This window comes from Schistocerca serialis, chromosome 7 (genome assembly GCF_023864345.2).
Source record: "Schistocerca serialis cubense isolate TAMUIC-IGC-003099 chromosome 7, iqSchSeri2.2, whole genome shotgun sequence".
Lineage (NCBI taxonomy): Eukaryota > Metazoa > Arthropoda > Insecta > Orthoptera > Acrididae > Schistocerca > Schistocerca serialis.
In genome coordinates this window covers 91,793,934-91,806,728 of record NC_064644.1, presented here as the reverse complement: position 1 = coordinate 91,806,728, position 12,795 = coordinate 91,793,934, and the positions used below count along the sequence as shown (strand labels likewise).

Genomic DNA, 12,795 nt, shown 5'->3' with positions numbered 1-12,795 from the left:
ACATTCCTCACACACAAAGAAAGAAAATATGTTATGTGGACATGTGTCCGGAAACGCTTACTTTCCATGTTAGAGCTCATTTTATTACTTCTCTTCAAATCACATTAATCATGCAATGGAAACACACAGCAACAGAACGTACCAGCGTGACTTCAAACACTTTGTTACAGTAAATGTTCAAAATGTCCTCCGTTATCGAGGATACATGCATCCACCCTCCGTCGCATGGAATCCCTGATGCGCTGATGCAGCCCTGGAGAATGGCGTATTGTATCACAGCCGTCCAAAATACGAGCACGAAGAGTCTCTACATTTGGTATCGGGGTTGCGTAGACAAGAGCTTTCAAATGCCTCCATAAATGAAAGTCAAGAAGGTTGAGGTCAGGAGAGCGTGGAAGCCATGGAATTGGTCCGCCTCTACCAATCCATTGGTCACCGAATCTGTTGTTGAGAAGCGTACGAACACTTGGACTGAAATGTGCAGGAGCTCCATCGTGCATGAACCACATGTTGTGTCGTACTTGTAAAGGCACATGTTCTAGCAGCACAGGTAGAGTATCCCGTATGAAATCATGATAACGTGCTCCATTGAGCGTAGGTGGAAGAACATGGGGCCAAATCAAGACATCACCAACAATGCCTGCCCAGACGTTCACAGAAATCTGTGTTGATGACATGATTGCACAATTGAGTGCGGATTCTCGTGAGCCCACACATGTTGATTGTGAAAATTTACAATTTGATCACGTTGGAATGAAGCCTCATCCGTAAAGAGAACATTTGCACTGAAATGAGGATTGACACATTGTTGGATGAACCATTCGCAGAAGTGTACCCGTGGAGGCCAATCAGCTACTGATAGTGCCTGCACACGCTGTACATGGTACGGAAACAACTGGTTCCCCCGTAGCACTCTCCATACAGTGACGTGGTCAACATTACCTTGTACAGCAGCAACTTCTCTGACGCTGACATTAGGGTTATCGTCAACTGCACGAAGAATTGCCTCGTCCATTGCAGGTGTCCTCGTCGTTCTAGGTCTTCCCCAGTCGCGAGTCATAGGCTGGAATGTTCCGTGCTCCCTAAGACGCCGATCAATTGCTTCGAACGTCTTCCTGTCGGGACACCTTCGTTCTGGATATCTGTCTCGATACAAACGTACCGCGCCACGGCTATTGCCCCGTGCTAATCCATACATCAAATGGGCATCTGCCAACTCCGCATTTGTAAACATTGCACTGACTGCAAAATGAAGTTCGTGATGAACACTAACCTGTTGATGCTACGTTCTGATGTGCTTGATGCTAGTACTGTAGAGCAATGAGTCGCATGTCAACACAAGCACCGAACTCAACATTACCTTCCTTCAATTGGGCCAACTGGCGGTGCATCGAGGAAGTACAGTACATACTGACGGAACTAAAATGAGCTCTAACATGGAAATTAAGCGTTTCCGGAGACATGTCCACATAACATCTTTTCTTTATTTGTGTGTGAGGAATGTTTCCTGAAAGTTTGGCCGTACCTTTTTGTATCACCCTGTATACATATTTCTCTTGTGGATGCTTATTACGAAATACATTTCTTTTTTGTGTCGAATGTAAGAAACAATTCTGTAACTGCGCTGGTTCATGGATAGGGAATCTTATAATCGTAATACGTAGAAAAATTGTACGGAAGTGCCACTCTGACAAGAAGGTGTAAACGGGCCAAAGTTAAAGATGGAACGGCGTGGAGTTTCCGCGCCATTGTAGTCAGTTTATCTGTGGTCAGGCAATTAAGTATCCACAACCCGTAGTGGCAATCGATGCTAAATTATCTGCTAGTTGCTTAACATAGCGCCAGCGCTGCTTCTTTCGCGTGGACTGGCCTGCAGAGATTGTTTGTTTTTATTTAAGATAATTTGTATGTTGTTCACTAACTGCAACGCCTTCTAAGCTTGTCACTCTAATTAAGGCCATATAAGAATGGTCTTTTCCGAGTGTACTTCTGACCAAATGCGATTCTGGTAGCTGGAGTCGAAAGTTTTGTTTATCATGCCTTCTGCGTTCTTGTGGAGATATTTCAATAGCAACTTTCATCCCCTAACAAATATTTCCATATATCTAACCGAGAAGTGAAACACCAATTTTCATAAATCTAGGTTTGAAATTTTTTTGGTGTAACGAAATGTTTTCTTAAAATTTTCATCCCATATTACACTCCCTTAGAGGTTGTATTTCCAGAAACACTGAAAGACGTATTTTTTTTTTGTTTCTAACCGAGAAGTCAAACACCAGTTGTCATAGATGCAGCGGTAAAATAGTTTATTAGTTCTTTAATAATGGTTAATTTTGAAGAAAACTTTCACCCACTATTTCACCCTCTTAGCGGTTAAATTTCCAAAAAAGCTGAAACGCGTATTTTCTATTTTCTGACTAAGAAAACAGATACCAGTTTTCGCAGTTCTAGCTTAAAAATTCGCGTAATAGCGACATACTTTCAAAAAGCCTTTCATCCCTTATTTCACCCCCTTAGGAGTGGAATTTCATACAATCCCGTTTTAAACAATGTCTAAAATATATGATCAACAGCCTCACCAAACTTCAACTTTCTATCCTTAGCGCTTTGAGCTGAGCGATGATGAATCAGTCAGTCAGTGGATCAGGACATTGCCTTTTATATGTAGAGATAAGTCTCGGATGGCAATTATATTTGCATACTGCAATGCAGCAAATTGTGGAATAGTCTAAAATGTTTGAAGCCGCAAAGCAGAATTGTATGAGAATTAGAAGAACCACAGTTACACAATACTGTTCAGCACCCCCGCCACGTAAGGTCATATAATAAAGATTTTCAGCTGTACAGATGCATGAATCAGTCGTTTAGCTGCAGTGGATCAATATATGTGTGAATTTTACTTCACTTGTGTTAGGGAAACGTTCTTAACCTCATTCATGTTCTTCCGTGCTAAGCTTCTGTTCCTGATGCTGAATATTTACGAGTGGCCATAAAATTCGGAGTATTTAATTAAAAAGCACACCATTTGCTAAAGTAATTACAAATTATTCACGGACTTCGCATTTGCTGACGTACGCTGCATTTGAGCCATACGAAAATTTGTCCTAGACCAGGACTCGAGCCGGGCATATTCATATGCCACATTTGGAAAGCACATCTGTATCCGTTGCTGCTGATGTCAAGAAATGCAAATTCAGCGAATGATCTGACTAATGTTTCATACTGCTGATCGTCAAATCAGGTCACTTGCACTAACAGTAATCTCCTTCAGTTTTCCAATAAAGTGCACGGAATTTCTAATGTGATAATCAGTTTTACCAATATGCGGTTCTAGCAACGATGATGATGATGTTTGGTTTGTGGGGCGCTCAACTGCGCGGTTAGCAGCTCCCGTACAAATTCCCAACCTTTGCTCAGTCCAATCTCGCCACTTTCATGAATGATGATGAAATGATGAGGACAACACAAACACCCAGTCATCTCGAGGCAGGTGAAAATTCCTGACCCCGCCGGTTGCAGCAACGAGGCGAGATGTCTAGCCAAATCTTGAGTAGGCCATCCAATAGCGCTCACAATCGGTCTCAATGGGACATTAGGCTTATGTATCCCCGGTAGCCCATATAATCTAGGAGGGTAAGCTTTCGTTTTTTATCCTCTGCATGAATGGGAGACATTTTTATTAATCGGTCCATAGCTCCTAACACTTTCGTTGTAGGATCCTTTAGAAGCTTTTTTGTGAGTGTTAGAATCCAAGAGGTCACTGATCTTCCTATGGTAGTCCTCAGGCTTCATCACGGCGGTAGCATTACCCTTATCAGCAGTAAGTACAATAAAAGTCCTGTCCGTATTGATCTCCCGTAGCGCGTGTTGACTAGGACATACCGATAAATTACAGGGTTATTACAAATGATTCAAGCGATTTCACAGCTCTACAATAACTTTATTATTTGAGATATTTTCGCAATACTTTGCACACACATACAAAAACTCAAAAAGTTTTTTTAGGCATTCACAAATGTTCGATATGTGCCCCTTTAGTGATTCGGCAGACATCAAGCCGATAATCAAGTTCCTCCCACACTCGGCGCAGCATGTCCCCATCAATGAGTTCGAAAGCATCGTTAATACGAGCTCGCAGTTCTGGCACGTTTCTTGGTAGAGGAGGTTTAAACACTGAATCTTTCACATAACCCCACAGAAAGAAATCGCATGGGGTTAAGTCGGGAGAGCGTGGAGGCCATGACATGAATTGCTGATCGTCATCTCCACCACGACCGATCCATCGGTTTTCCAATCTCCTGTTTAAGAAATGCCGAACATCATGATGGAAGTGCGGTGGAGCACCATCCCGTTGAAAGATGAAGTCGGCGCTGTCGGTCTCCAGTTGTGGCATGAGCCAATTTTCCAGCATGTCCAGATACACGTGTCCTGTACCGTTCTTTTCGCAGAAGAAAAATGGGCATAAACTTTAAACCGTGAGATTGCACAAAACACGTTAACTTTTGGTGAATTGCGAATTTGCTGCATGAATGCGTGAGGATTCTCTACCGCCCAGATTCGCACATTGTGTCTGTTCACTTCACCATTACGAAAAAAATGTTGCTTCATCACTGAAAACAAGTTTCGCACTGAACGCATCCTCTTCCATGAGCTGTTGAAACCGCGCCGAAAATTCAAAGCGTTTGACTTTGTTATCGGGTGTCAAGGTTTGTAGCAATTGTAAACGGTAATGCTTCTGCTTTAGCCTTTTCCGTAAGATTTTCCAAATCGTCGGCTGTGGTACGTTTAGCTCCCTGCTTGCTTTATTCGTCGACTTCCGCGGGCTACGCGTGAAACTTGCGACCCGTTGATTTCCCCTTACAGAGGCATCCAGAAGCTTTAAACTGCGCATACCATCGCCGAATGGAGTTGGCAGTTGGTGGATCTTTGTTGAACTTCGTCCTGAAGTGTCGTTGCACTGTTATGACTGACTGATGTGAGTGCATTTCAAGCACGACATACGCTTTCTCGGCTCCTGTCGCCATTTTGTCTCACTGCGCTCTCGAGCGTTCTGGCGGCAGGAACCTGAAGTACGGCTTCAGCCGAACAAAACTTTATGAGTTTTTCTACGTATCTGTAGTGTGTTGTGACCATATGTCAATGAATGGAGCTACAGTGAATTTATGAAATCGCTTCAATCATTTGTAATAGCCCTGTAGATGTAGGGGGACATGTTTTTAAAGACGGTGGTCATGAAATAAAATTTAGCGAGACGAGCGTGCTAGCCACGACATCGCGTTATTATGCACGTGTGCATAGGGAAGCTACAGAGATTCAGAAACACCACAGTAATTTTAATAGAGAAGAGGAAGTTAGACAAGATATGGCGGTTGACTTTGCACCAACGATGTGGCAATCGATTACCTTCAATCGAGAATACTGACGTTAGTCAAAGATAGATTTAGAGTTGGCCCCACGTGACGTATGGTGGTGCCCTCTAAGCGCTCTATATAAACAGGACCTCCACGGCCTGGCAGCGAGTCGTTGGCTCACCTCAGATGATGTTGCCCACAGTTAGCAACGAAACGTCAGGAAGAAGAAGTTTTACTGATCGACCATGGGCTCTCAGCCCAGAAGTTTTAACTGATGAACATGCCGTCCGTGAAAGCTTACACCTTATGATTAGACAGTGTACATGTTTATGACATAAAAATTCCTTATCATTTATTTTTTACTATTATTATATCACATTCATTTGCTTGTATGACCATTCCTTCCATATGCGATAGCCACTGAAAAGATATGCAGATGTTACTACACCTTTCACATTGTCTCAGCCCCAAGCTAGGTGACATGGACTTAGTCTCTAACAACTGGAGTCAGTGCATGTTGAACTGTGAAGGGATCGGATGAGGACGTGTAGATCTGGCACAGAGCCAGGTATCTCCATGTCCTGAGACTTCAGGGATAGTATTCCTGGTAATACCTTTCGGCAAATCTCCACAACCAGCGCTGGTCGGTAGCAAACGGCGCAGGGAAAGCACATTTCACCTGACGCTATTTGATGATAAATATCTGAACATCTATTAATTGACATTGATATGGAGAAGAAGTAAAAACTTTGAGGTTCGCCGACGACATTGTAATTCTGTCAGAGACAGCAAAGGACTTGGAAGAGCAGTTGAACGGAATGGACAGTGTCTTGAAAGGAGGATATAAGATGAACATCAACAAAAGCAAACCGAGGATAATGGAATGTAGTCAAATTAAGTCGGGTGATGCTGAGGGAATTAGATTAGGAAATGAGACACTTAAAGTAGTAAAGGAGTTTTGCTATTTGGGAAGTAAAATAACTGATGATGGTCGAAGTAGAGAAGATATAAAATGTAGACTGGCAATGGCAAGGAAATCGTTTCTGAAGAAGAGAAATTTGTTAACATCGAGTATAGATTTAAGTGTCAGGAAGTCGTTTCTGAAAGTATTTGTATGGAGTGTAGCCATGTATGGAAGTGAAACATGGACGATAACTAGTTTGGACAAGAAGAGAATAGATGCTTTCGAAATGTGGTGCTACAGAAGAATGCTGAAGATAAGGTGGGTAGATCACGTAACTAATGAGGAGGTATTGAATAGGATTGGGGAGAAGAGAAGTTTGCGGCACAACTTGACTAGAAGAAGGGATCGGTTGGTAGGACATGTTTTGAGGCATCAAGGGATCACAAATTTAGCATTGGAGGGCAGTGTGGAGGGTAAAAATCGTAGAGGGAGACCAAGAGATGAATATACTAAGCAGATTCAGAAGGAGGATGTAGGTTGCAGTAGGTACTGGGAGATGAAGAAGCTTGCACAGGATAGAGTAGCATGGAGAGCTGCATCAAACCAGTCTCAGGACTGAAGGCCACAACAACAACAAATGGAGTGTGTCCACTCTTCGCCTTTATGACGGCTTGGACTCTGCTGAGGACACTTTGAACGAGGAATCTGGATGTCTGTGGAGGAAAGGAGCTCATTCTTCCTTAAGAGCAGAAATCAGAGAAGTTAGTAGTCTTGGACGCTGGGGTCGGGGCGAGGTAGACGGTCTTGGGGCCGGGTAGCACTCTGAGCAGGACTCTCCACTTCAGTAATGTTACTGAAAACCGCTGGCTCACAGACGCTATGTTGTGACATAGTACACTGTGTAGACTGTCAGGCTGGTACAAACAGTCATCTTTTGCAAACAGTTCCTCTACTGTAGGCAGTAGACAATACTTTCAAATAACTTCCGGGAATTCAGCCAGGTAACACTTTCAGCGACCGCCGATGCAGATGATGGATCATTGGGACATGCAGTCTACAGGAAACGTACTCACACCGACTTGTACTTACAAGCTAATAGTTGTCACCATTCGGCTCAGCGTGAAGGGGTACTTCGTACCTTGGTACACAGGGCACATGTCGTTTCTGACGCTGAGACTTTGCCAGCTAAGCTGTCCCATCTTGAAGTTACATTTCGTCAAAATGGTTATAGTGATAGACAGATTGAACGTGCGTTGCGCTATCGACCAACTGTACATCGGGTGATTGATGATAATTCTGAGTCAACACCTAAGTCTACTGCCTTTTTACCTTACGTAGGAAACACGTCCAATAAGATCGGTCGTATTTTACGGAAATACGATGTGAAATGTGTTTTCCAACCTCCATATAAAATTCGAGCACTTTTGAGTTCCGTTAAGGATGATCTTGGACTGCGTAAGGCGGGTGTATATCGTATTCCGTGTAGCTGCGGCATGGCATATATTGGTCAAACTATCAGGACCGTGGAGGACAGATGTACTGAGCATAAACGGCACACACGATTACAGCAGCCAAATAGATCTGCTATTGCCGAACATTGCTTGGATACTGGTCACCCCATGTTATATAATAACACCGAGATATTGGCATGCACGTCCAGCTATTGGGACAGTTTTATTAGGGAGGCAGTTGAGATTAAATTAGCGAGCAACCTCGTTAACAGGGATGGAGGTTTCTGTTTAAACTCTGTTTGGAATCCGGCTCTCTCCCTTGTCAAAAAACAGAGGAACAGAGTCAATGCTGCCTCACCTGCGAATTCATAGTCTCACTATCGATAGCTCTGACTTTGGTCATCTTTGGTGGCACTAGTGTTCAGTGTGTGTGTGTTATCTTTCCTGCTTCTCTCCGAGAACCGAGGTATTAAATTTGCATGTACGCCGCCTGTCCGTTGCAGTTCGCCTTGAAAATGGCGGGGTGTTCTCCCGCCGAAATATCGGCGGTCGCTGAAAGTGTTACCTGGCTGAATTCCCGGAAGTTATTTGAAAGTTGTATACGCCAGGAGAAACTCAGGTCTCAGTAGACAATACTGTAAAACGTGTTCATATCCTTCTGCATTTGGTGTTTTATTGAGTCATCCTAACACGAATAGCACCCCTACACCGTACTACCGCCTCCTCTGTAGCCTCGCATCTGAGGCGCCTTGCCACAGTTCGGACGGCTCCCCCCGTCGGAGGTTCGAGTCCTCCCTCGGGCATGGATGTGTGTGTGTTGGTCCTTCGCGTAAGTTAGTTCAAGTAGTGTGTTAGCCAATGGACCGATAACCTCAGCAGTTTGATCCCATGGGAACTTACCACAAATTTCCAAAATTTTTCCTCCTCTGTACTTCACTTTTAGCAATACACACGGTGTCTGGTGAAGTTCTCGACGTATTCTCCAAATCCATCGGACTGCCACAGGACGTAGCGTGATCAATCACCCCAAAGCACTCGTTTCCTTACTAGGAGCTGCTCTACCGTTGTACCCCCGCCTTCTTTACTGCCTATGCACAGTCACTGCTGGCAGCACTTTGGAACTGACGAGTGGTTCCTTAGTGATTTCATACGATTTTTGTATAACCACCCTCTGCTATGCTCGGCTATACCTGACTGTCAGTTCACGAACTCTGGCTGGTCTTTGCGTTTCCACTTGTCAGTTTTACGTGGTCAGGATGGTATCAGGAGCTCAGAAGGGCATCCGGGAAGTTTTTCCTCGACATAAAATGAGAAATGCTAGGATTCAGAGAAAAGTGGGTTTCATTGCCAAGGGCTACCACTAACGGGAACAATATTCGCGGTAACTGGATACGCGCGCGGAGTGAACCGCACATGGTCCGTAAAGTGCATTTCGCCTTCAGTAGGAAGACTGGGGGACACGTCCAGAGGGTAAGGAAGCAGGCAGGCCAGAGAGCGACCGGTGCCTCTCCGACCCTCTTGCGTACCTCACGTGGCGGCAGCCGGTCCTCCTACTGGCAGGTTTGTGTCAGAAAGCTGGTGTCTCTCTCTCTCTCAGCAATACCATGGTCGCGTACCTAGCTCAGCATAATAGCGCGGGAGCCGGCCACAAGTGCTGTGGAGTGGCTTATGTAACTGCTCACGCCACTGCCTGAGGCTAAATCAAAATGGTGGAAGTAGAATATAAAAAAAATTTTACCATTATTACCCTTTAACTTGTACACAGTCGTCAACAGTTGACTTGGGCAGCTGTAGAAGCGTCCCTGATGGCTTTGTCATTCTGGTGACGTTCTACGACCAGTACACGTGAGAAGTGACTGAGCCCTCCTGCTGTTACTGCTCAGCCACTTTCAACACAATATTTCGCACCTCTTTTCATACTGGCGAGTATATGATCAAAAGTATCCGGACACCTCTATGTAATGCGGATTACATAGAGGTGTCCGGATACTTTTGATCATATAGCGTACAGGTATGTCTTAAGGCTCCAATTATATGGGATCTACATAGTCATAGACCACAAGCTGTGTTGCGCCCTTGCAGTGACAAGCACCCTGATTTCTTGTCGCCGTCACACATGTCTTCGGAGTATCATGTAGGCGCCTTGCTGTTGCGTTTGCCTGCAGCAGCTTTTGCGAATGGGTAAATAAAAGATGTGGCCAAGTCACACGTCATACACTACTGGCCATTAAAATTGCCACACTACGAAGATGTATTGAAGACGCGAATTTTAACCGACGGGAAGAAGATGCTGTGATATACAAATGATTAGCTTTTCAGAGCATTCACACAAGGTTGGCGCCGGTGGCGGCACCTACAACGTGCTGACATGAGGAAAGTTTCCAACCGATTTCTCATACACAAACAGCAGTTGACCGGCGTTGCCTGGTGAAACGTTGTTGTGCTGCCTCGTGTAAGGAGGAGAAATGCGTACCATCACGTCTCCGACTTGATACAGTCCGGATTGTAGCCTATCGCAATTGCGGTTTATCGTATCGCGACATTCCTGCCTTCGTTGGTCGAGATCCAATGACTGTTAGCAGAATATGGAATCGGTGGGTTCAGGAGGGTAATACGGAACGCCGTGCTGGATCCCAACGGCCTCGTATCACTAGCAGTCGAGATGACAGGCATCTTATCCGCATGGCTGTAACGGATCACGCAGCCACGTCTCGATCCCTGAGTCAACAAATGGGGACGTTTGCAAGACAACAACCACCTGCGTGAACAGTTCGATGACGTTTGCAGCAGCATGGACTATCATCTCGGAGACCACGGCTGCGGTCCCCCTTGACGCTGCATCACAGACAGGAGCGCCTGCGATGGTGTATTCAACGACGAACCTGGGTGCACGAATGGTTAAACGTCATTTTTTTCGGATGAATCCGTTCTGTTTACAGCATCATGATGGTCGCATCGGTGTTTGGCGACATCGCGGTGAACGCACATTGGAATCGTGTATTCGTCATCGCCATACTGGCGTATCACCCCGCGTGATGGTATGGGGTGCCATTGGTTACACGTCTCGGTCACCTCTTGTTCGCATTGACGGCAGTTTGAAGAGTGGACGTTACATTTCAGATGTAGACCCGTGGCTCTACCCTTCATTCGATCCCTGTGAAACCCTACATTTCAGCTGAATCATGCACGACCGCATGTTGCAGGTCCTGTACGGGCCTTTCTGGATACAGAAAATATTCGTCTGCTGTCCTGGTCAGCACATTCTCCAGATCTCTTACCAATTGAAAACGTCTGGTCAATGGTGGCCGAGCAACTGGCTCGTCACAATACACCAGTCACTACTCTTGATGAACTGTGGTATCGTGTTGAAGCTGCATGGGCAGCTGTACCTGTACACGCAATCCAAGCTGTGTTTGCGTCAATGCCCAGGCGTATCAAGGCCGTTATTACGGCCAGAGCTGGTTGTTCTGGGTACTGATTTCTCAGGATCTATGCACCCAAATTGCGTGAAAATGTAATCACATGTCAGTTCTAGTATAATATATTTGTCCAACGAATACCCGTTTATCATCTGCATTTCTTCTTCGTGGAGCAATTTTAACGGCCAGTAGTGCAGTATTTCGTCCGCGGACATTTCTCGTACAGAACATACGTAGCGCTCAGTGTGATGACGTGTGCTGGTAGAGTGAGGAACGACAGAGGTCAGCGGCAGATAGACAGACAGAGGCGATGGGCCGACAGACCTTGCGGTGGCGCTGCTCCATGGCCCAGACGGAGATGATGAGGCGGCCGCCGATGCGCAGCACGCGCGCCAGCTCTCGCAGCGCCCCCACGCGGCGCTCCGTGGTGGCGAAGTGGTGCACCACGGCCACCGACAGCACCGCGTCGAAGCTCTCGTCCCGGAACGGCAGCGACAGGTTGTCGCACATCAGCACCTGCCACACAAGCGCGGGCCGTCACTGAGGCTGTCGGAACTCGTGAGAGGCACAGGCTGACCATATGGGTCAATAGGGCCCTGCCGGTGACTGTATCTGTCTGGATGTGTTAAGGGGAGTAGGACGTGAAACGGACCGACTTGGAGCAAGGGAGGCACCACAAGACATTTTAATTTACACTGTCTATACTTTTACAAATAAATTCATAAAACTTTGTTAGCATGACCAGGCAGGATTCAGCATTTACACTCATAGCAGAGGAAGTTCGAAAACATAACAAAACATTTTTTTTTACATGTGAAATTTCATCATTTTTTCACTTTGTATTGGCTGCATTTGTTGCTGTAGGTACACTTTTCTTCATAAGTAAGACAGATTCTTCGATGAATTTTGCACAGCATACAAACCATACTTACAGGTGTACGAAACTCTAGAGTTTCCCAAATCTGTTAAAAACTGTGGTGAAAATTGAGATAATTAACTATAAAATTCTAGTTTTCTCTAAACACGAAGTTAAAAACGTAACAGCCCATTCATTTTTCCATAGAGTAAATAAATTCTAGGGTTTTGTACACCTCTAAGTATGGTTTGTAAGCTGTGCAAAATTCATCGAAGAATCTCTCTTACTTATGAAAAAAAGTGTACATATAGCAACAAATGCAGCCAACAGTAAGTGAAAAAATCATGAAATTTCACATTTAAAAAATATTATTTTTTTCGTGTTTTTGAACTTTCACTGCTATGAATGTGAATTCTGAATCTTTCCTGGTCATCCTGACAAAGTTTTATGAATTTATTTGTAAAAGTATAGACAGTGCAAATTAAAATGTCCTGTGGTGCCTCTCCTCCTCGAAGTCGGCCCGTTTGACGTCCTACCCCCCTTAAGAGGTGGAGGGCGAAAGAGAGAAACCATGAGCTGATAAAATTCCTCCCCACTCTCCTTTCCTCAGATTTCTCGAACATCTTTTTATAAACTCTTAAGAGAAAAAAAAAGAAAGACGCACCATGGAGGAATTATCCGAATGGGACAGAAATCGGTAGAAGTGATGTACATGTATTGACAAACAAATGATAGCAATTTTACAAAAATTGGATAATTTTTTATGAGAAAGAGCTTCACAAATTGGGCAAGTCAAGAAAGCGGTAGTCTAATG

The 12,795-nt window shown here is 44.8% G+C and overlaps 1 protein-coding gene across 1 annotated transcript in view; it reads right to left on the bottom strand.

The window, feature by feature from the left end:
• Nucleotides 1-12,795, bottom strand: part of LOC126412906 (uncharacterized) — a 660,163-nt gene that overhangs the window by 186,671 nt on the left and 460,697 nt on the right. Inside the window, exon 5 of the mRNA XM_050082795.1 lies at nucleotides 11,450-11,641. Coding sequence (XP_049938752.1) covers nucleotides 11,450-11,641 — 192 coding nt within the window. The remainder of the gene's footprint in view (nucleotides 1-11,449; nucleotides 11,642-12,795) is intronic.